Raw genomic sequence first — 25348 nt, forward strand, 5'->3', positions numbered from 1 at the left:
TTGCTGAGTAACTGGCATGCAAACTGTTGCAGCTTTTCTGCAGGAAGTCAGCGTTTTTCAGACGTTATTTGAAGAAGTGACTGCACTTTTTATGTGCTTGGGTTCCAAATGAAATGGTAAAGTCACTGCAGCATTCTGGGTTGTTCAAGAGAATATCTGTAGTTCTTTTGTTGTGGTGTTGGTTTTTCTCCAACAAAAAAAAATCTCAGTAATTAAATGCTTCTTTAGTGTGTTCTCTGTAAAACCATAAATCTTGGAACCTTGCATTTTTTCCTTCTATTGTTGCACAGAATGCATGTTACAAGTGCTCAGACAGGGCCAGTAGAGAAGAAGATGATCTTCAGAGCTGCTAACGGAGGACCCCTGTGAGGCATTAGAACAGTCATCAGAAGAGCTTCTTTCAGATACAGCACTAGTGCTGATCAAAGTACCTGCTGAGTAAGGAGATGTTGTGACCTGTCAGGCTGACTAGAAAAGAAGGAATACTGATGAGTGCTGTCACTGTTGAGGTTTTTGCTTAAAGCAGAAAGAACTGCACTTCCAAAATTTATTTTACTGACTTAGAAGATGACATTTCAATTCTCAGTTAAAATTCTTTATTAATAGAATTTTCAGTATACCCAACTGTGCCTGAAAGACTGTATTAAACAGCTTCACAGTATGATATCTGCAGGACCGGCAGTTGCGAATAGTAGTGAGCAGCAGATTTTAAGGCCAGTGTCTAGATGAGCTCACAACCTGGACAGGCTGCTACAGAGCCCTCTCATGTGCACTGGAGTTGGAGAGAAAGTGTTCTGTTATATGAGAACCCTGTTACTTTTCTTTATTTGTGATTAGCGTGCTTAGCCAGGAACAGGCAGAAGTTCTATACAGCTTGGTTTATTATTGTGGAGTCACTGACAGCTGTGATGGACCCAGGCAGTTCAGTGTCGGCTATTAGTTTTCTTGCTTTCTCTGCCTAGTCCTCCAGTGTCTTATCAGCAGTCATTGCTGTTATACAAAGTATCCCAGTCCCTTCTTGTTTACTGGGAACGTTGCCTGTGAAACGTTTATAATATAAAGTGTATTCTATTGCAGCCATTATATTGAGTGGTAGATGGAAAACTATTAGAAAACTTCTGTTAATTGAATTTCAGTCATGTCAGACCTCTTGATTGTCTTTATTCACCCAATCCTATGGGGATTCTTTTTATAGATTGAAAAGTATTTGGATGTATTCTTTGTTTTCTCACAAATATTTGGATCCTTTTGTGTATTGTGCTCAGTAAAATCTTGAGGTCACATCTTTGGTAAGCAAACCATTTTCTTCTCTAACTCTTTTTGAATAGCCTGTTGTTTGTTAAATTAGAAGTGTGTGATTTAACTTCTGTAGGCTGTTTCTTATCTGTGCATACCTTTTGTGTACTTCCTTACTTTGTTTCACGTGCAAACAAAATCACAGACTGGGCCCCTGGAGGTCATCTGGTCCAACCCCTTTCCTCAGGCACCTTGGTGCGTCCTGACTAACTCCCAGTACTGATTTCAGACACTTCTGGCTCTTTCAAAGAGAATGAGCAAAAACTGTTCCATGTGAACTTATGCTTTGTTTGGTTTTCATGAGAGAAACCTGAAACTTCTATGAATTAAGTTGGCTGATTTGTCTTAACGGAGAATAGTGTAGTCTCCTTTTTAATAGAAAGATATTTTCCTTGTAATGTGTCCTAATCCACGTGAAAAAAAAATCCACTGATAGGTAATTTATAACAATCTGAAACAAATCAGGTAGACTGCTAAAATAATAGCCTGATATGCATTGGTTGACATTAGAGGACTGCATTTTAAGTGACATTTATGGTTTTCATATTAGTCAGAATGCAAAAGCTCCTGTGTGTAAATGGAACCTTACACTTCTAATCCTAGTCCTAATTCCACAGTTTTCAAACTGAGAAAGCAGGTAGCATTTACTACCATCTGGATTTTTAATCTGACGTGCAGGGAGTACATTTGTCTCTTAATTCCTGTTTGTTACCTTTGGGTATTTCTGTCTTCCTGAACCTTCTGTTGCTAATCACACAGCACTGTTCTGGAGTGCTTTGGGGTTGTATTTGTTTTTTCAAGTGAATACACATGGTATTTTCTGGTACACCTTTTGAGATGTGAACGGTCTCTTGTGTATCCAGTAGGAGTTTGTAACAATTTGAGTTGCAGATTTATAAAAGCTAAAAGTTGCAGTAGTGTTGGTGATGGGAAGAAACCACAGCTTTATGTACAGATGTTCTTGACAGTACAGCTTTTTGCTACTGAGTGTGGGAGACTTCCTTCTGTCTGGTTTGTTCTGTGTCATTTTATCCCACCAAGTTGTCTTGTGGAGAGAGCTGCTAATGCCAAGAGCAGCATAGAGCAAGTGAGGAAAGAGGTTTGGAGTAGTGCAAACATCATTTCCATCTTGCAGAATGATACCCTATGGTCAAGTGGGAAAACTAGTAGGAAGGAGTGGCTTTAACAAGATCATTTTGATGCATGAGTATGAGAGTATTTAGGGATGGATGGTGTGTTTTATTGTATTTTAAAGTTGTGCAGCTGTGCTCCCCAAGTGTATGGCGAGAACTTGCTGCTGTTAAATCTTGGAAAGTTATGCTTAGGAAAACTGCTTTCTTTGCTTTGGTGATACAACAGTTTCCCCAGTTACTAGGCAAGAACTTGAAATGTTCGTAGTTAGGATATGGGTGAATTTTCTCAATTGAAATCCATTCTGCAAACCAGATTGTTTGTTAGGATGACTGCAGCAATGACTTGAATAGACCATTGTGCTGTTGTTGGGGCTGTGGCACCTCACAGCGATATTAGAAGTTTCATCTGCAAACTTGACTTCATTTTTCTCTTGCTTACAAGGCTGATGCATCAGACCAGATTGCTGTTAATTTCTGTTTAGTTTTTCAGTTTAATTTTTGTCACATTTCCTATGCTAGTATCAGAGAAAGTATTCTCCCTGTAGTACGGAGTCTTTCTCTACCAGTGGATGAGGGCTTTTGCTGTTATTTGGCTGACCTCTTTGATCTGAAAAACTGTGAAGACAGTGACAGCTTCCTGAAGGGCACATAGAAACCACAGTGTTGGTGCTGAGCCATGCATCCAGGGAGTGATCTAGCCCGTCTCAGTTTTATTGTTGTAGCCTTGCTCACTGGCAGTGGATTCCACTTTTAATGTAAGTAGGGAGTGTGAAACAGTTCAGCTTTGCTATTGTTTTTGTTACTGCTTGGATGAAAAATTACTGAAGTTTCTCCCATTATGAGCTTCATAACATTTAGCTCTAGACTCTTCCCCTTTTCTTCCCCTGCCTTTTCATGTCTTTCTCTGGCTTTTCTCATGGAATGCCAAGGTCCATCCTCACTAGCGTTCAGTCTCACTTTTGATAGTGGTCTGTAGAAGCAGCGATCAATGTCTTGATGCCTGATTTCACAACAGTACAGAAGCCCCAGACTGGTGTTAGATTAATGACTTATAGGGTATTTTTTTCTTCACCTCTATTGAAAGGCAGCCATCTGCTGTCTCAGCGTGAGAGGGCAACATTCAAATCATTGTTTTGTGAGAGGAATTACCAAGTAGTTCTTCCATTCTGCAGTTTTACTGTAAATGTGAATTTAGGAAAGAAGTACCTAATGCCCGAAGTGTTGTGGTTCGTTTTATTCAAAGGACTAGTCTTGTAAAACTTGTTAAAGACTGGCTGAAGGCTGTATTCTATAACCCAAAGCAGAACTGCCAAATTCTTAGATAAACTAAGTTATGGGAAATATAGCACTAAGGTGCTGAGTTTAATAGCTCTTTCTCTTTGGTTGGATGGCAACAATGTGTTCTTATGAAGCTTGAACTTCCAAAGGAATCAGTACTGTCGTTCCTTTGCAACGCGGCTGACCTGCAATTAGTGGAGTCAGCACTACATGGAGTGGCTGTGGATGACAGCTTTAAGTTTGCTAGCAGGATTATTTTAGGATACTGCGTTTTCTGATTTAGAAGTACCTGATGACTGAAGTTTTTGAATATTGGAGCAATAAAACGTTTTTCTCTTTGTTAAGAGATTTATCAGCCTCATTGGTGTAATGCTTATAAACATGTTTGCATCACTGGTATGTAAAACTTGTACAAACTTAAGATATTTATATACCAGGTTGGGTGTGTGATTGATTCTTCTAAGCATTGCTTGCTAGCTTCTTTGTTAGGTATTCAGTGCCCTTTTGTGTAGTACCTGTACAATTTTCTTCACTAAGTGGTAAAAAGCAAAGATGCACAGCATTAGTGTTTTCTTCCATTCGCCTGTTATGAAATGTCTGAATTGCTGATCACTGACACCCATGCCAAGAAGAAAAACCTTTTGACTTAACTTGCTTTTTATGCGTGCTCGTTTCAAGTCAAGGTAATGTACAGATGTTACTTCTCCGCTCTTCTGGTGAGAAACTTGTTATAAAAGATATGCATGAAAGGTAAAGTGGGGCAAATTTCTGCATTTTGAAGCTGTTCGGTATCTTTGAAGGCCAACTGGCCCTTCCTCAATTGCGATTTCTGTTGTCTCATGCTGTTACTATTTTCTTTGCTGGCTGATAATTGTTGCAGTTGATTGTAGCAGGTAGTACAAGTTTATGGGGCTAGTTTTTGTTGACAGACACTTCAGAAATTTCTAATGATTGGGCAGTCTGTATGCTTTTCTTTTTGAAAGAATAATAGCGTTATGGTGTACTGGTTATTGCAAGCAGGTAGAAAGTATCGATTAACGTGCCTTTCACTGGCACAAGTGGACATCCTAGAGAAAGGTGGAGTTACTGCACTACTACATGGGAAAGAAGCCTCTCTTCATGTGGAATGGAGTTGTGCATTCCTGTGAGTTTATCACTGTTCTATTTATTTTTTTAATTAAAAGAAATTCTTGACTTCTTCTTAACTTCTTTAAGAACTGAAAGCTTTCAGAAATTGAATTTTATTTTATTGATTTAGCAAAGAAGTTGTACCATGGTAAGGCTCTCCAGGCATGGTGGTTATTTTGCTCATGTGTTCAATTTGCGGAAGTATTTTCCCATTGGGATTTTATCTTAATTTTTGTAACTGACTGCTAAGATTAGGCCCAAGAGTCCACTTGCATTTAACAGAAGAGAGAGACTGCTTTTATAAGGTATAAAGGCTTCAACTGTTACTTTTTTTTAGCCTTTGCAAAGTTTTTTTTCTTGCATTTCTATTAGAAATTCCAGTGTTGTAGGTTATTTACAGAGCATTCAATTTTCATATCTTGTAGTGAAATCCTGCTCATAGTTTCTGTAATGTATTTTTCTTCAAGCTTCTCTTCCAACCTATCAATGTGCAGGGATGTTTCTGCTTTTCAGTATATACTCCTTTAGCAGTTCTCTCAAGACACAGCTGTTCAATTTACCGTTTTTGTTTGGGAGTAAATATCCTTAAAGATAAATATATATTTCATGCTCATGGTGTTAAGAATTTGTTTCAGACATTTCTTCTAGGAGAGACCAGCAGATTTTTAGCAGACCTTTTTACTTCAGGAACAAGTACCAATGGTTGTAGGTGTAGGGGGTTGTTGACTCAGGTTATTTTTTTCTAGAATCAAAAGCTCCTAATATGTATTTATATATATATTGATATTGATATCAGTAGCTGTTGCTTGTATTTGGGAAGAGAGAGAGCAGATGAATTCACAGAATATGATTGTGAGGTCATATTCTGTCCAAATATATTTATGGTGCTATTCTGTCAAACTGTCAAAGCTGGTGTCGTTCTCTTGCTTCTGCCACATGTGTCACAGTCTGGTCACATTTTGGATTACTGCAGATTGTTTCAGCATGACACTTTGCCCAGAAAGGAACCAGAAAGATGAAAATATTTTGTAATATTCTTCAAGCTTAGTGAATTAAGGCAGCTTGCAGAGACAACTGAAAGCTACACAGCTCTCAGGTATTACTGGCTGTACAACCCAAAGGAGGAGAGGGTAAAGGAGCGATTGAGAGAGGGTTGTGAGACTGCAGTCTTTGGCAGCAGTGAACTAGTTCAGCTTAATAGTCCAAGAAACCATACTGACAGTCTCTTTCATGGTTCTTGTCATAAACTATGTGATCTCTGTTTGGAAGGATCCAAAATTAGGGCACACTTGAAAGCCTAGTCAGCATTGTGCTGTGCTAGCAGTTGAGAGTTAAAGCTGTGCACAAACATATTTGTTATTTCCCTGAAGAAATTCTTAAAATATTCTGCAAATGTTAGATAACATAAGACTCGCTAAGTGTGAAGAAACTACGGAACTTTGCAGCCTCGGAATATTTTTTTCCTGTATGCAATATTCGGAGTTCTGTCATTGGTGCTCAAATTTTTAGGAATGGGAAACATTCCAGCAGACCTCACGGACAGAAATTCACAGAGCATTCTCTGCTCATTCTGTGCAAAGGGCGGTTGTTACAGTGCATTTCTTTGGGGATACGCTTGCCATGGCTACCCAAGGCATTTATCCTGTTTGAGAATGGGTGTTTGTTTGGTAATAACTAAAGTTTCTATCTTTTGTCTAGCAGTGCATCTCAGCATAATAATAATATTGAAATGGTATCATAGATGAAACAGATATCTGCTGTGCGGCTGCTATGCCTTGCTTACAGTGTCCTCCAGAACAAACAAGTGCAGATGATGGTAATTAGCTAAAACCTTGGGGGGTGACGGGGTGTGGAGGATAGCGATCGTGAAGTGGAAATACTTGAGAAGAAAAGTTTCTGAAATTCATGCAGCAGATTGTTTGGGGTTTACTCAGTGGAGCTGTCACCGTAATCTCACGTGAGTTTAGGAGTGGAGAACTTGTGACATCAGAGACCTGAATATCTAAAATAGTTTGTAGGAGTATTCTATAAATAACTAGAGAAGAGCTCAAATGAAATCTGGTTTATTCTGAGGGTGTGGTGAGTGGTTGACTGTGAGGTCTATATAAAGCGCAAAGACTCTCAATCATTGTTTTGTTTTATTTTTTGTATTTCAGAACTTTGAGAAGTTTTCAGAATTTTTAGAAATCTAGACTCATTTTTGTGGACAGAAAAAAATGTCAGAAGTTGTTTATTCCCACTCACTGGTAACTAAGAGTGACATATTGGTGGAGCTAAGCAGGTTAAGGTGTTACGGATAGTAATTCAAAGGAAAAAAAAAAAGATAACTTTCACCCATTCAGCTAATGTGGCAAATATTGACTATTTACTCTTTTACTGTTTACTGTTAATCCTGTTTTGTGAAGTGAAGCAGTAACAAATGTTGACTATTAAAACTACTATGCTAAAAAAAGCTTGGGGATTAACTTGGGGACACAGGAGTCCAAACCAAAAAGGATACCAAAGGGATGAGCTTGCAGGTTGCGGGGAGGAATCTTATTAGATACTACTTATTAGATACTTATTAGATACAGCAGCAATATTTTAAATTCTGCAGAGAATATAAGCTCAGTTTAACCGAGGAATGGCACATTTACTTTTAAAACAACGAATCTGCAGTCTTAACTGTCTGTGAATAGGTGATAAAGAAATGGCTTTCGTCTTATCGTGTTTCTGGCTGTCCTGTGAGATCTTTTAACAACCCTTGGAATTCTAGGAATTCCATTACTCTTCATTTGTTATGCTTTAAGGTTTCCAAACATTTGGCAGTAACTCTCAATTAAAGTAGATCTTTCCTCTTTCACTACTTAAGATCTTTTCCTCACAGCCTGTAGATATTTGTGTAGTCCACTGTCATTTTTATATCAAATGTTAATTGTAGAGCAGGGGTAGATGGTGCAAAAGACTTGATTAGAACCAGGTATTCAAAAGTATAAGCAGTCGGAGCCTATTAATCTAACTCATAGTGAGATGCTGGGGTAGTAAATGTGTGTAGTGTTTTGGGGGTCCTGTGGACATCAGGCCGCTTCATAACCTTTCTGTGGGCTACTTTTTGAAACTGAACCTGTTTCTTTTCTGACACTTTTAATTAATGTAGAGGCTGCCCTCTGCTGTACTCTTCAGCTAACGAATAGTTGAGGTCTTGTAAGCACTAGGAGTTGCTGATAGTTGAACACTTTTTGATCACCCATGTAAGAGCTTTATTATTGATATGGGATAGCAAGAGATAAACAAAGGTCAACTAGTATGTTACTGAATTTTAAAATATCCTTAAATGACCTTGGCAGATGGCTGATTTCTATCTGGACGTGATTTTTGCCAATAAACTGCTTGAAGCCTTCTCTGATTTGTTCTTCCTGCCTCAAATGGGTCTGCAGTCACACCAACTGAAACTTCATTTCTCATCTCTTTTTAATTCGGTCTAAAAAGGAGAAATTAAACAGTGCTGGTGTGCGAGTACTGGTGTATATTTAAAACAAAGGGAATGGCAGCAAGTAAGATGTTTGTTGGTGTTATCAGTAATTGTTTTTTATTTCAGTCAACTCCGAAAGCACTTGAATTTTTTGTAATGGGGACCAAAGGATTTACATGCTGGTGGATAGTCTAGTTTGTTAGGACCAAAGCTTCTTGGGTGGTGGTTCTGCTTGACCTGCACTATTGCTTTTAATAGATTAAAGGGGTTCTCTGTTGAGATACTAATGGAGGAAGATTGCTGCTAACAGGGCATGCAGTGTGTCTTTCACAGAGCTATTGGCAAGAATTTTAAGTGTTTCCCCCCCCTTTATATAAGATTTTATTTCTTTTCTAAAAATCAACTTCTTGGATTTCTTAAAATTTAAATCATGCTTATTTGAAGGGGTTTTGATTGCTTTAGACCTAACAGTTTTAAAATAAATTAAAATATATTATTGAAATTAGTCTGCTAATTTAGTCTGTGCCTGTCTTAACTGGTGCCTTCAGTCACCTGAGTCACTGAGGCTGTGAGCTGTTCCTCATGGTGCTGTTATTCGTAGACCTTCCTGGCAGCATTACTGCTCCTTACTGAGATACACACTCAATGTGACTCACAAATGGTGCATTTTCACCTCTGGATTTGAGCAGTCACCTTGCTTCCTAGCAAGGTTGGAGGAGCAGCTGCCCCATCTCAGAATTGCAGGGTGAGAAGCCAAGTGCAGTGAGGAGCCCCGCATGGCTCTTGTATGATGTAAGTACTGCAGCTCTTCGCAGGAGCGTGGTGGGAGTGGACAAAGCTCTTGCCATGGGAACGAGCAGTCCTGCTACAGAGAATGGCAGCGGAATGCTGAGCTGGTGTAAATGAGTGGCTGCAGCTGCTGCCTGGGAAGCCCTGGCTCTGGAGGAAGCAGAGGGGAGCACACATTACCTCTCTAGGCCAGGTGAGTGCCCGGTTGCTCTTTGGGGCATTTGGCAATGAAGAGGACTGCTCTGATAATGACAAATCCCATGTATGGTATCAGTATGATACAAGATCATGCTTCCCCGTGTTTGTATCTTGTGCAACTTGTACATACAATTTGTGAGGCTGGAATCTCTTCCCAGTGTCTGAAATATCAATTTCACCATTTTCATTGCCTTTTAATGTTGTAGGTTGACAGTCTTATTCCTCCTGTACAAATGTAACCTAGCAGTAACAATGGAAATTGCTTTTCTTTTGAGGGTTTAAAGCTTATAGCTGTTGATCCACATACCTTGCACATTGAAGTGAGCATGGAATGCTAAAACCTTTTGGCATGTCTGATAGCCCTTTGAAATACGCATGTTGAACTGAGTTACCGTGCTTGACAGGTTTTCTAATGAACCCTGGTCTGAAATGATTAGAAGGCAGAGCCAGCTGGAAATGAAGGAAACATTTTCTTTCAATTCCAAGACTGTAGTACAGCATCTGGTTAGAGAAAATCATGTAAAATGTTGTAGACGAAAATAAAAAAAAAAAACTTACTAGAAATCAGTATTGGTTGCATTGCAAAGTTACTGCAGGGTATTTTTCTTTTACAGAATTTTTGAACTTAATAAAAATGGTGTGAAGATATCATAGACTTTGTGAAAAACATTAGACTGCTCAAGTGTGTACCAGGTATACCAGATGCTGTTGGTCTCCGTGTGACATCTGTGAAGTATTTTCTACTGTACACTCCAATTTCTCATTGATTAGTAGTGGAATCTGTGCTATGCAAACTGGTTTGTGTTGTGCCTTCCTTTATGTAATTTAGTTTCAAGCCTCTTAAGCTTGGAGTACTGCTGAGGAAACAAATGATGCCTGGGAGATGATGCAGTGTAATCTGGGAATGTTTTTTCTACACTGAATTCCATTCATGGAATTACTGAAATTCTATTTGCTGCGATAGCTTGTAATTTTGATGACTTGAAGTGCTGCTTATTTAGAAGTGTGAGTAAAAACACCCATTGCTAATTGAGCCACTAATGGCTCATGGTGGAGATGGCTGGCGCAATTCTCTGCTTGTATTTTCTCGGTAATTCAGATTATTGAGAAGCATCTTGTACGTGATTTTAAACAAACTGTTTGTTTTAAATAACTTCAGCAACCTACAGTGCTTCTCCCAGTTGTTTCTAATGAATGTGTTACTGTGCCCTGTCTGTTATAGTTGTTGTATGTGGCTCTCATCTGATAATAAAATCCTTTGCATTGTGCACAATGTTAAATATGTATTTCTTACATGTTTGATTACAGTTCCAGGTTGGACTTTTGTGCTCAGAAGTAACTGAGTCTGGCTGGCGGTGGGCGCTGAACTCCCTTGCAGTCATTCAGGATTTGCAGTTTTAATGAATTTTGGAAAGGGAACTGTCAAGCCTAATCATATTTTTCTAGAACTGAAAGAATTTTTAAACATTACCAAAACTTAATACAGTCTCAGCCTCTAGAAAATGTCATTTTTGCTTTGTGGAGGTTGCTTAAGCAAAGCAGATTTAATTTTACCATATGGAATTTGGTTGCTAAAGCAATTAGGTTTGCTATGCGCATCAGCCAGAGTTCTCTGAGAGAAAGCTCAATCAACCTGGTAGCATTTCCCTTCTGTTTCTGTCCATGTTGGTCTTTGTTTTATTTTAGTATCCGCCTTATGCACCAAGGTGATTACTTTCCTGTATGTTTATTCTTTAAGAGAGTTTTTCGGCATTCAGCATTTATGGTGGTTAGAGAAATGCTAGCAGCCTGATACTGCTATGGACTCAGTGTGAAAGGAGCTTGCTTAGCTTGTAAAATACAGTGTTTCAAAGAAGAGGTGTAGCTAGCATGACAGTAGCTGTATTTTTTTTCTTTAATTTCACTATTCTGAGCTTGCGCTGGAAATCGTTTGCTTTTCATAATTACTTCACAGTGAAGTTCTTCTGTAATGCTGAGTGGTGTTGGGAGCAGGTAAAACGTGCCCTCTCCAAAGCTATACTCTAGTTAGCAATTTGTACAAACCATCTCTGTAGTGCAGAAACTAGATAGTAAATGTGGACTGTGAAGTGAAAACATTCTCCAGGGCCATATTGGTCAGACTTACTGTGTGAATTAGCAGAAGACACTCATAAATGAACTTTATTTGGAAATGTCTGTTCATCACGTGGCAACACGAAGGTTCCCCTGCTAGATATGGGCAGTCAGTTCAAAGGGAGACAAAACTATGATTTAGCTCTGTCAAACTTTTAGCAACCAATCTGTGTTGCAGAGACTTTTATACATCTATATGTATATAAGTGTATATATGTACACAGGTGCACAGGTTGCTAATACAAAGTCCTAATGCAGAATTCTTTTAAGTGCAAATGTTCTTCTGTGTATTTTATACCTGACACAGGAAAACCAATATTGCTGAACGTCTGTTAATTGGTATACCAACCTTCCCTTACTGATGGTGTCTAAGGTTTTTAAAAATCATGAAAGAAAAGCCAAGAAAACTGTTCCTGTACTTATTTATCATCAGATTTCTGATGTGATGCTTATTGGTTAGAATAATTCTTGCTGTTGTCTGCCTCTGCTTAATTATTATTTTTAACCTCAGCTATAGTGTGCTTTGATTTGAGGACTGAGCTAGTGCTCAGTCATGTCATGTTTTACATTTAAATTCCATAGAGAGGAACTTCAGAACTGATCTGAAAGTTTGCTTTTTTCCCTTTTGTGGCAATAAAAACAAATGAAATGCTCGTTTGTTGCATTTGGCAGTAGCATTTTTCTATGAATTGTTGCAGATAAGGCTTTGTGGTGTCTGAGGTAGGCTTCAGAAGGCAGAAACAAGAGCAGGCTCAGATTTGGAGGGGTTAACCCATTATCACAAGTCCTTTGATTAAGGGAAGTTATTCCGACATTCCAGACTTGCAGCATCCCTGTGCTTTTACAGATCGCTAACTAGATGTTTGGAGGACTTGGTTTGGTATTTTTGGCCAGTTGCACTTTAGGTTGCCTGATAAATGAGGTTTCGAATCTTTTCAGTTATCTGGGTATGATTACTTTGTCTTTACTCTAATTCCTAATTGCAGAGACATGCAATTTTCTGGGCTATAGAAATTATTTTCTACTTGAAGTGCTCCTGAAATTCTTGCTTTTTGATATCCGTTTCCTAAATGTGGCTATTAGTGAGACTGAGGGGGACCCTGATACCACAAAGTTTGTTTCTTTCTTAACTGGCTTCACTCAAATCTTAGAGACTGCAAATGAGATGCTGTTACTACAGGCCACTTGTATGTCTCATTCCTTCAAGAATTTGTACGCCCTTGACATCTTGTGTGGAAAATGAACATGGAAACAATATTACTGTTGTCTGCATATTACTTATGTTTACCTCAGATTATGTTTTTGTTTCTCTGGACTTCAGTGTTTATTACTAAGTGAAAGGTTGAAAAGTTCTCATTCTGTATACAGATGCATAATTTTTGTTGTTATTTCTCAATTTAACATCAAAACGTGTCTCTCTCAGGTAGCTAATGATTTGAGGTTTGATTGAATATTGTTCGGTTGACTATCTGGATGTCGTTGTGTGAGCTTCTTGTATACCTTTTCCTGAAGTTCAGAAACCCCATTTTAGCCCAGCGCTTTATATTAGCAGCTTGTGAATACTACCTTTGTGACTCCATTTTTCTAAGGTTATTCTTTTTAAACTGGGCACTAAGAAGGAGTTTTACAGGCCCCAGCTGACTATGCAGCATTTGCAGTGCTAGCCCCAGTGCTGTAAAGCTTTCAGTGGGCTTTTCTTTGTTGCTTGTTTTTCTTCTTTATTCTGAATAAGAGAATGTTGAACATTGAAAGCACTTTTGCATGTCAGTGCAGGGTACCTAAACATCATTAGAAAGGCCAAAAAAGATTTTTCACAGTTGAAAAATGCTTCTGTATGTACTCCTTAGATTTATTTATTTATTTATTTATTTTGGAACATCTTAGTAATAACCAGCTGGACGAGAAACAAGTGAAGATAATCGCTTTGCTGTTGCTGTACGTAGCTGCATACCATTAATGAAAATGAAAAGCAGCACATATTTAGAATTGCAAGCTGGCAGTGATTTGTGTAGGAGTGTCTGTTGCTGCTCCTCCAAAGCTGTGCTAATGATATTTAATTTTCAACTTAATTACAACAGAAGGAGCCTTCCCTTCCTCCTCCAAATGCAAACATTTGGTATAGGAAGGGATTTCTTTTTGTCTTGGTCCTTCCAGTGTTTTTGTGTAATACAACTTCTGGGATATTTTGTATTATTTCCTTTCACTTGATAAATAATAGACATGTACACAAAACAAAAAAGCTTGAAAAATCAAATGTAATTGTAACTTTTTGCAACTATTTATTAATCTTATTACCTTTTAATTGAACATACTGAGAATTATATTTCTGCGGTTTTGTGATACAGAGCAGGAAATAAAAGGCAGTGTGGTATAAGGAACAAGTATGTGTGGCTGCATTTATTCAAGCACTGAAGTTCTTTAGCTTGAATCAACAGGGATGAGAAACTAACAGGATGGTAAGGCTGGACTTGGAGTGCAGTGGAATGCCACTATGTGCCTGTGGAAATCAATTATTATGCACTACCTAATAAACGTGTGTGCACAGATCAAGATTTCTGCTCTTGTATTTAATACATACTTTCTGCTTTAGTGCATATCTATAGAAAGCATTAAGAGTAGCTGCTAACATAACTCATGCTGGGATTGTGTAAGTGCGGTTCCAGTCTGCTTTAGATAGTATCTTTTGGAAGAACTCTGTGCCAGACCTGTCTTCTCTGAAACCTTCGAGGCAGTGTTTACATGAAAATGCCTCAATTTGCAAGCAATAAATGCAAGTATTTTTTTTACATGTTTATAAATCCTCTTGGGAGTGTTTTGTTTATAACAAATTATTCATGTTTAGTGCTTGTTCTAGCACAGTTTTGTGTTGGAACCTTTAAGAGCGAAAGAATGTGTTAAAACTGTATGGGAATTTTCAGAGAACTGCTAATTTGCAGTTGTGTTTTTTAAGTTCAGAATAATGCCGTTTGAACTACTAATTCTCTAATGCCAGCATGTGAAAACTTCTACAACAGATGAATCAGGTTTGTGAGGCTTCTGTAGTTCTTAGTAAGGGAAGTATAATGTGGAGAGGAAGTTTATGTTCTCATGCTTGGAGCACTGAAGAACTGTCTTAGGTATTTTGTTATTAATACAATTATTTACTTACTTTTTGAATGTGTTTCTTTAGATTTTCATCGTGGATGCTTCTTCAGCTGTCTTGTGATGGAAGAGAGAGATTTTTGAAGTTATAATGGATTTTACACAGCAGCATAACAAAAACTGGCCTAATAGCAGCATTTCTATTTAAAGAGAATAGGCCTAATTGCACATAACCATGACAACTTCTCATATGAACGGACACATCACAGAAGATTCTGACAGTGAAGCAAAAAATGTGGATCTTGCATCTCCTGAGGAACCTCAGAAGCACCGAGAAATGGCTGTCGATTGCCCTGGAGATTTGGGCTCCAGGATGATGCCCATGCGGCGGAGTGCTCAGCTGGAGCGAATCCGGCAGCAGCAGGAGGACATAAGGCGCAGAAGGGAGGAAGAGGGGAAGAAACAGGAATTGGACCTTACTGCTTCAATGAGGCTTAAGAAATTAGCACAAATTCCTCCGAAAACTGGAATAGACAATCCGATATTTGACACAGAAGAAGGGATTGTTTTGGAGAGTCCTCATTATACTGTGAAGACGTTAGGTAGGTGTTAATGGAAAAAAAAATATATATATATTTGAATATTTTAAAATAAATGTCTATAGTCACACACAGCAGAAATATTCACTAGTTTGGTGAGTATGTATGGTCTGTTCTTTGAGCTAGAAAGGCTGGGACCTTTTGAGGACACAGCAATGTAATTAATTTATGATATATTGGTATCTGTGACAGGACAGGATGAAGGGAAATGGCTTTAAACTTGGAGAGGGTAGATTTAGACATTAGGAAGTGATTCTTTACTGTGAGGGTGATGAGATACTGGAACAGGTTGCCCAGTGAAGTTGTGAATGCTTCCCCCTCCCTGGAGATGTTCAAGGCCAGGCTAGATGGGGATGTGAGCAACTTGGTCTTAGGGGGAGGTGTCCCTACCTATAGCAGAGGGTTTGAACTACACGATCTTAAAAGTCCTTCCAACCCACACCACTCTGTGACTGTATGATTCTATGCACCAGGGAGTTCAACTGGGGCTTTTCAGTCAGGGTTAATTGTTCTAAGATCTGACATTTCTGCTGAATTTGGAATGATGCTGCTTGTTCCTGACCGTAATCAAGGGCTGATGAAAGTTACCTTATGAATGCCTATACTTACAGAATATCATGAAAAGAGCTGGAGTCCATTTTAGTACTTCTGCCTTTTTAATGGATTAGAGAGGCTGGAATTCTTCAAGTTAATATATAAAACTTCTTGATCTCTAAAAAAAAAACTTGCTAGCCCGTGACTTTGTCAAAACAAAACCAAACCAAAAGCCTCGCAGCGTGTGAAGTGTTTTGTACTTAGTTGGAATTTCTGAAGCATGCTGGTTCTGACTCCTGAATTTTCACCTTGGTCAATTTCTAAGCTTTGTTAGCAGAACTCTTAACCAGTGCTAGTGAATTACAAAGTTGTTAAACTACTGCTATCTTTGCATTTTAAAAAATGGATTTTAGCTTTGCTTTATTTGTTAAGCTGTAGAATTGCTGCTAAAACATAGGGCTATAAATACATATTACCTATATTTTTAGTTTTGAATATAGCGTTCCATACATGTTAATATCTCATTTGGTATTTCTTTGCCAGGCCTTTGATCTTTTCATCTTAACAATTTAAAAAATCAAGCAAATTGGATTTTGTTTGTAGAGATAAAATAGCTCATGTAATTAAAATGGTTTTAAAGGGCATGTTTATTATCAAAACAGAACCTGATTTAGACAGCTGACAGGGTGGAAATACCTTTCTGAGTACCTAGAATATGTTCATTGCTGAGGTATTTAACAAACTCGTTCATAGCGATGTAGTTCTCTTAAATGCAGAAAATACGTTTTACATTGCTGGTTTTTCTCCTAATTAAATAAGTAGCTGACATTTCATGTAAGAAACCTTTTGTGGCTACAGCAAAAACTGTTCTGTTCTTTTTTTGCGGGGGGAAGGCTGCCTGTTCTTTTTTTGCTTTTATTCCTCAGGCAAAACTTATAAAATATAAAACGTTTTGTTTTCTGAAAGTTAATTTATACTTATAAATAGTTATGCATAAACCAGTAGTTTTCTTAGCCCTGTTATTCAAGTAGTATATGAGGCATTAGAGAGCTAGCAGTAGCCTGCAGAGTATTCTAAAGTTATTGTGGCAATATATAATAAAGCCAATTATGTGTTTTTAAATTTGCTGCTTGTAATTTTTGTTCAAAGAGGTTATCTGCAGCAATTTTTTTTCTTGCTTCTTCTGATCCAGTGTGTTAAGCAGTGACCGTGGGTCCTCCCCTGCGCTTGCATGTTTTTTTTTCCAGCAGTCTTTTTGATTACCGCGTGTATCATGCAGTGCTGTGTCACATTCCAGCCATTTCTTTGCTCTAATGGGGAAAGACTGCAATGATTCTTGAAAAACAAGAACTGAAATTAAAAAAAAAACGGTTGATGGCTAATTGATCTGCGCTGTAAAATGGACTTTCTGCCACAGAACCTTGACTTTTTCTGTGAGTAACTGCAAGATGTTAGTTGTTTACTGAACTGCTTTCTTCTATACAACCCTTTAAATAGGAAATGTCTAGAGATAGTCTTGCTACCAAGAACAAAACCTTCAGAAGTATAATCTGTGACTTAAAATTCATTAACAGGGACATAGAGTGGTTTGCTTTCATGCCTTTGGAGCTTTTGCTGTTCCTGGGGGGAGTGTCGTATGGTATTGGTCTTCTACGTCCAGCACAGATGAAGATTGGGTGTACAGGGAAATGAGTTGGTGGGAAGATTTGTAAGGAAGGGGAAGATTGAAGGAACTAGGAAAGCACTGAAGAAAGAATGTGCGGAGGCATCTAATAAGAGTGCATCTTTTTACTATAGCTGTAGAATAGATGTTTATCAGTCCATATCTGTTTCTATCTTATATGCAATATACATTAGAAAGTATATGAGCTTGTACTTGAAGTCTCAGGTGTATGAGTGGGTTAGAGACTTCAGAAGTAATTGAATAAAACAATTAATGCTTGAGGAGTATTATAAAAGAGTTCTCTAATGCTTCATTTCTTTGAACCTAGTAACAGTAGCAACAGAGTTTTCAGTTAATGCTTGACTGAACAGGCAGTAACAGAAACTGGAACATCTGACTGTTTTCCATGTTTTCATTTTTATTTTATTTTAATACTTGATAGCAGTTCTCTTCAGTCTCAGGAGAAAAGGTTGCGGAGACTATTTGCATACTCCACTAGGCAAGAAATCTGCCAGATTACCACATTCTATTTAGCAGATATTCTTGCCTGCTAGGTGTTAACTTTCATCCCAGACAGCAGTTCCTTGTGTGATGGGCAGTAGATTTTGTATTTCCTTTCCCCAGTAAGATGTTGGCCTTAGTTACTGTTCTGAGCTGTACTGCGTTTTCCTCGTGGAATATCCTGCCCTGCCTCTATCTGAGTTTTCACTGCATCTTCTTACTGCCCTTTGTTTCCTTGGTGGTTGTAGGAAGAAGCCTTTGGGTGGTTAGGATGTTTGTTACGTGACAATGGAATGCTTTTAGGATATTTTTGGGGGGGATTATTTCTTTCCTTTTAATAAATATAAAGAAAACTGACTTGCAGTCTCCAAATTGAAAACATTACTGTATGCTTTGAAATTAAAAGCTTTCAAGCACATGTAAGAGCATATTTACTTGGGCTTTACAGGTTTCTTGTGCCCCTTGATCAGCCATTTTAATCTTAATGCACCAATTGTTTGATTTGAGTCTAGCCTTGTCCAGTGTACAGTGTTCAGGGTTTGGGGCTAAAAATAGGTAAAGGAATCTTTGACAAAACATCCATATTAGTGATCCAAATCGACTGTGATTTTTCTTGTAAAATTACAGCATGGCTGGCAACTTGATTCCTATTTTAATGTTGTTCAGTTAGTTCAAGGGGAATGAATGAAGTCTCTGGTAACTTTACAAGTAATTTTTGAAGCCGATACTTTGATAGCAGGAAGGGAGATCAATCTTAGTGTCTGCTGACAGTTTTAGATTTTGAGATGATTTGTTGATCATTAAAAAAAAAAGCAACAAAACAGAGTTCTGACTTACTTGAATTTATTAAAGTAAATGATGACTGTTCGGCCATGATAGGCTTGTTAGCAGTTGAGGGTTTGACTTTTCAGATGATGTATGAGAAGTAGTATGTTATTTTCAGGCTCAACATACCCACTGCTTTTTGATCTGGGGGGATTTATACCAGTATTTATACAGATATTTAATACACTTTTTGTACCTTATTTAATGTATTTTCTCAAGTCCTTAATGTTGCAAATTGTCATATGTCGCAGAAATGCTGAAAATTGGTTTTAAGAACATAAATTTGTTGATAAGCTTTATAAAGTGCCCTTAAAGCGTTGTATTCATTTTTGAAGCTCATGAACATAGTTTGTACAGTACTCTACAATGATGTAGAAAGCAGCTATTAAAATGTTAAGACATTTTATGGTCCAAGAAGAACTTGTAATCTGATAGGTAATGTGGATTTGCTTTTATGTGGGATTGCTTTTAGAGCAAAAGACATTCATGAGTGTAGAAGATTTTTCTCCACTTCCTTTTTACCTTGTTATTTTTGAACTTCTGAGAGCATAAGTTTGCACTTAAAAACTCAGTGTAATTTATTGATCGATAACTCATTCTATAAGTGATACGTTATACATACACGTGGATAAGTGTATTTAAATAATTTAGTGTACAGTGAATCAAGATTAGTGTAGCCAAGCAGTTGATTTCATATTGCAAAGTAGTTCCTCTTTAACATTTAGTTACAGGTGAGCTGTGGTTATTGAATCTTTTACATACCAGTGATTTCCGCCAGAGAAGTACTGCTCATATTATTTGAAATCCAATTTTGAACCATGTATCGGCTTGTTTCTTTTTCATATTCTGGCTTGTGGTTCTTGTTTTGACTCTAATGTTCTGCTGATAACCATAAGAGAAGAATAGCTAAGCTAATTTGCATACATTACTGCTGATTTTAAAACTGAGCAGCAAACTTTTTTTGTAGAACTCTGAACACAAACATTACAACATCATCAGTCTTTAACTTGTGTCTTTTGTTTTATTTCCTACCAGAAGTGGAAGAACTACTGACTTCCCTAAAACATATCCAGCATGTCTTGGTAGACCCTCAGAGCCAAGAGGATATCTCCCTCATCTTACAGCTTGTTCAAAATACTGATTTTCAGAATGCATTTAAGATACACAATGCAGTTACAGTGTACATGAACAAAGCCAGCCCTCCGTATCCTCTCATCTCCAATGCACAAGAACTAGCACAAGAGGTATGTACAGTATGCATCTCTGTGGTATCTATACGAAGTGTGTAATCATAGCTGTTGTCGAAATGTGTACTTGGTGAACTTGTCTGAGTTACTGCATGTTAAATAGAAAATGGATTCCAATAGTCACTGATTGCTGTGTCCAGTTTTTCCACATCTCCAGGAAAACAGTAACTGGAAGAATATTTTGGGGATAACAACACCCTTTTTGATGTGAGTAGTTATGTAATAGAATTAAAACTCGTAAAAGAATTAAACACAAAAGAGAGCAGTTAGGGAAAACTTTTCACATTAGGTATTCTTTAGTCCAAGCGTTAGTAATTGCATTGCAGTTATCTGTTATTGTGGGTTTTCTCCATGTTGAGCCCTGGTTCTTAAATTTGGAGGCATCTCTGAAAATACAGCTGTACTGGAAGCAAGCATTTTGCTTTAAAGTAAGCAGCAGGTGCCTTCATACTTCATTTCTATGTTTTGATTACTGCTGTGATTGTCAGATTACATTTAATTTTTTTCTGCCATGAAAAAAATAAGCTCCCTGATAATACCAATCATGTCTTTTAGAAATGGTTAAACATGCTTTTAGGGATCTACTTTAGTAAGATTTAAAACTTCCATATTTTCACTGAGATCAGAAGTGTTGGAAATACTGTTAAAATTTTTGTGAACTGTTTTCTTTGAGTCTTACTCATTTGAATGTAGATGAACAATGTCTGTTTAAAGTAGCCTTATAAGTTGTAGAAGTAATTCATTGGAAATTCTTCAGATACAAATTTGTAGGAAACAGAAGCAGTATCAGCACAAGTGCAACAGCTTGCATTCTGCAGAGCCAGCTCCCCAGGCCAGCTAAGTGCACCTGCTCAGACCTGGCTCAGGTGCACTGGTGCATCGCTCACAGATGCATCACTTCCATTTCAATATGGCAACAGGATGATTCTTGTAGTGTCTGGTTTTGTTGATCTTGAAAGCCAAAGAAAACAATGTTGCAGTCTTTGTTCTTTTGCAGAATAAATTACTGGTTCTTGAGAGATGTCAATAAAACATTCTCCAAAGGCACACTTTGGTGATTAATCTGCTGCTCAGGATTTTTCTGTTTAGGCTTGTCAGTAAGATTGCACCAAAACCAAGTGGGAGTATCTTTCCTGTGAGCTTGCCTCTGGTTTATTGGTCTGCCTGTAGGCTGCTCCAGGATGCTTGTTAGACTTCGTCTGAGTCCGGAGGAACCTTCCAAGTTAACTTCTGTTTGTAAGCCATTTCCTCATACATACATCCTGCCTGTAGGCCTAGTTTGCATTTTCACTCGGATGCAAGTCAGAGATTTTAAATCTCTATTTGTATATTGAATGTTTAGATTAATATCATAAGAAATGTGGTTGGTTCCCCCCTCCCCCCCAATCCTTCATGGATATGATATTTCTTTGGTACTTAATGGAAGTTTCCAGGAGGAATATATGCCTTCCAACTCTAAATTACCCTGCAAGACAGAATCTTCTCTTGACATCTGTAGTGGAATAGCACAGCTTTATCAGTATAGGGCAAACTACAAGTCAGATCTCAAATGTTTGTATTCCTCCCTGCTGTCTTCCCTAACTCCCACATTCTCAGCACATTCCTCTGTTATTTTCAGGTGCTTTCATAAATCCTAAAATCAGAAGGCAGTGCAAAGGCAGTTGTGTGTCATAGCAGTAATGCATAAAGGCATTTAAGAATTAAATATTTTGCTTATCTGATGGAATCTTGTCATGACCTAGAAGAATATTACATAAAATATGATGTATTCCTGCCCTTATTTTGATGCTCCATCCCCTGTCTGTGTCTTGTCACAGCCTTGAAATTCTTGAAGGGAAATATATTGCATATGTCTGTACTCATCTTGAGATGTAACCTAGATTCTGCTTCTGATTTATTTAAGCAAATTATATTTTGCAATACGTTAAATAACATCCTGAGATGATTAAGCTGGAAATTCAGGGTTAATATTTCTGTGACCAACAAAAGAGTTGTGAGGAAAAGCTTGAGGCCTCTATTCACGTCATTCTTGTTTGAACAGATCTTACACTCATTTTTCTGTCCGGTTATCCCTTAATGAGGAAATAATTTTTTGCTTCAGGAACAGTTGTTTTCCACACGCACACACCCCCAACAGGGTCAGCATGCCCAATTATTTTGTAGTTTTTTCTGTTTGTGCCTTTTGCTTTTCCCATCTCTAAATATAAGGCTTCAGAAGCTCCCTCAGAACGCAGCACTTTAATCTTTCTGGAGCATTACCTACTTCTAGGTGTTTTTAAACAGACATTTGGAAAAGTCTGAACAACTGATAACATCTTGACGATACAAAACATTACGAGAAAGAAAAACAGTATATACATGCACAGCATTAATTTTAAATGACAAGTAATGTTAATGTGCATGTTTCAGTGCACAGGTCATCAGTGACAGTGTGCAACTCTGAAGCTGTGTTGTAGTGTGTCCCGGTTTAAAGCTACAAACTCTGAAGTCTCTTCTGTTGGAGGATTTATTGTGTAGAACAGGGACTCTTCTAGAGCTCATACATCTGTAGCTCTAATGAGAACAGACAACTGCAACAGGGGGAAGATGTAGTATAAATTAAACATGTTTTCTAAGGTATAGTTTGGAGTTTTTCATTTGTCACACTGAACTTTATTCAAGTCTGTTTTATTTACTCTTAACACGTTTACCTATTTGTAGAAAATAATGTGGACAGTGTCATAGGAAAAAAATGTTGTGTTTTTTTTTTTTATTTTTTTTACTTGTTTTTTTTTTTTACTTATTCCATACATAAGTGGAATGAGACATTTATTTTTCTAGTCCTCTTAAGGGGATTCTTCATGTTAGTTTATTTGTATTTTTCCCATTGACTTTGGTAAGCAGATCCTAACAACTCAGGATTTTTCTTTGCTCTCATTGTTAGGAAACTTTTATTGAATTAAAAAGGTGAAATGGAGCATCTAGGCACAAGGAATTTATTTTAAAGATCTAATCTCCATAAAATGTTGAGTTGTTCAACTCTTAAACAAAAATAGCCAGTAAACATCAAGTGTAATTAAATTGATTTTTAATCCTTTTAAATTTGACCAAAATAGAGGCAAAGATTATGGGAACATGGTCTGAATCTTGACCTTGTAAGAATATTTGATGCAGCATGTAAGACACTTGGTATGTTTTGGCTTGTCGCACCACGTCAGGTGCCTTGAATATATTCTTGCTATTAAATATACTCAACAGACTCAATTTATATAAATTATGTTTCTAAATACCTGATACCCTTCACTTCAGGAACTGTAAGCAATTAAATTTGATCAGGTCTTCTGAGAAGACAGATTGTATGTTTGTAACTTCCAGTGTAATTTCTTTATTATGTAGATGTACATTGCACCCAGCAGTCCCACTGAATCCATGCAACATGGTTTTGCAGGTGTGATTATATTCTGAAGGGCCAATATCATTCCAGTGTGTGCCCTCTGGTATGTGTGTCTCACAGTGTGCCTCCAAATTGTGGCTTTTATGGTGAAACCACATTAATAATTTCTTAGCTGTTAGAGTTCAAGTTAACGTAACTAACAATAAAAACAGGATTGAAGGGTTAAGAAAATAATAGTATTGCCACATGTTTAGCGTGGAATGCTTATTCTGTCTGTGGTGTGTCACTTCTGGAACGTCAGCCTAGATTGGGATTTCTTCACCTGATGAGACATGGAATTCTTTACCTTAAATAACAAAGCAATCTGACATGCAGCAATACCAGTGTAATAAGAGTTGCACAAAGCAGACTGAACCTTAGTGATTCAAACATTATATTAAGCAAATAAATAATGCCTTTATCTTTTCCTTAGGAAAGAGGTGGAGGAGCTGTTAGCGTTTTTGAATAATATAATTTTTCAAAGAGGAAACTCAGCTGCAACAGTGGATTTATTGCACAATCACTGCTTGGGCCAAGTCACGAGGCATGGAAAAATAGAGGAGGAAGGGAGATGCTGTTCTTAGCATCTAAATGTATATATGGCTTATTGTGTGCTTTTGTTTAAGGCTGTTTCATATGTGAATCATGTAGCAACTAGCAAAATGTTACTTTAAATAATATATTGTTTAGGATTGTTCTTATGCTAAATATTTATTTTATAAATTCACAAAGCGTGCAGATTTGGTTCTGAGATGTACTACATACGTTCGTAATTATTGTTACATCTTTTCCTCTGTCTAATACTTATACTAGCATCTGGCTACATGTATGGAGTGTCTTGCTTGCAGGACTTTTAACTGTGGATAATAACTTCCTGGCAGCTGCAGAGATATGACTTAGGTCAAACTGATGTGAAGCTGAATTCCTTTTGTTCTCTGTGTTTTTATCTAAATTAGTTCTTCAATTTAGTTCTTGATTTATTTTATTTTATTGTCACATTTTTCATCCTTAAGAGTGAAAAACTCTCAGGGGAAAGAATGTTTTCTATCTCACAGAAAGCTGCTGTTATGTGTAATCTGTTCTTGATTCCTACAACTTCATTAGTGCTTTTGGACTCATGACTTTGATGCAGATTAGGCCTCAAGATAATTACTGTAGAAAGTATCTTCTTCAACCTTGCCTTTAGATAAAGGGGAATTCCCTGCTCCTGGCTTGCCTTTAAAGCATACAGGGATTTTCTGTATTTGAGATGATGGCAAGGCCTGTTTAAGTGAACAGGAATGCAAACCTTTTTTGGCAACAAAAGCTACTTGAGCAAGAACAGCTGTGGTCTTACTGTGGATTATTCTTTTTCTGTGGCAAACAAAATAAATGATAGCTTAAGAAAACTGGTTCGCTGAGATGTTGGTATTTTGAAGTTTTGGCTCTTAGAGTTTCCGAGGCAGATGTTCCAGCAAGTGCTGCAAAACCTGTCTTGGAATCTTTGTTCTTGCTGCTAGTAGCAATATTGGGTTAAAAATAAACCATCTACTTTTAAGGTAAAGGAAGTCTGGTCACAGTAGTGGGAAACTAGTCAATTTTGAAAGATGTAGCAGTATTTGCATGGTAGGCTTCGCTGTGGCTAATTATGCTGTCAGGTTCTTTTCTCAACTTTAACTTCTTTGCATACGTCTCTTGTGGTAGCTGAGATCATTGTTTTTGTTGAGAAATCCATGTGATATACTGATACCAGTTTGCATTTGATAGAAAGTCACTGAAGCACAGCATTCTGGAGTAGTCCTATGATCTCGCTGCACATTTTCCTAATGTGTACTAGGCCAGGCTCAGTGCGTCAGTATAACAATTATGTGCGCATATTTTACTTTCAGTAAAATGAATAATTGCAGCTAGGGTTTTGTGCTTCAGCTGGGGAAGGAAGATTGATAAATCACTGGATAGACTGAGAGCTTTACTACTTCGTTTCTTCTCAGGTCCAGTGTGTTTTGAAACCCAGTCACCACAAGGATGGGCAGGAACTCAATGCCTTGCTGAATGCCCCTCACATGCAGGTAAAAAAAAATATTGTATTCTGCAGGTATAACGAGGTAGTTTTGACGTGAGC

At 37.6% G+C, this 25348-nt stretch overlaps 1 protein-coding gene across 1 annotated transcript in view; it reads left to right on the forward strand.

Annotated features, from left to right (window-relative positions):
* The window catches only part of PALS1 (protein associated with LIN7 1, MAGUK p55 family member), a 47623-nt gene that overhangs the window by 9623 nt on the left and 12652 nt on the right, over positions 1-25348 (forward strand). Inside the window, exons 2-4 of the mRNA XM_072338957.1 lie at positions 14555-15068; positions 19624-19832; positions 25218-25295. Of these exons, the coding sequence (XP_072195058.1) occupies positions 14702-15068; positions 19624-19832; positions 25218-25295 (654 nt within the window). The 5' untranslated portion in view covers positions 14555-14701. The remainder of the gene's footprint in view (positions 1-14554; positions 15069-19623; positions 19833-25217; positions 25296-25348) is intronic.

This window comes from Excalfactoria chinensis, chromosome 5, assembly GCF_039878825.1.
Source record: "Excalfactoria chinensis isolate bCotChi1 chromosome 5, bCotChi1.hap2, whole genome shotgun sequence".
Classification (NCBI taxonomy): Eukaryota; Metazoa; Chordata; class Aves; order Galliformes; family Phasianidae; genus Excalfactoria; species Excalfactoria chinensis.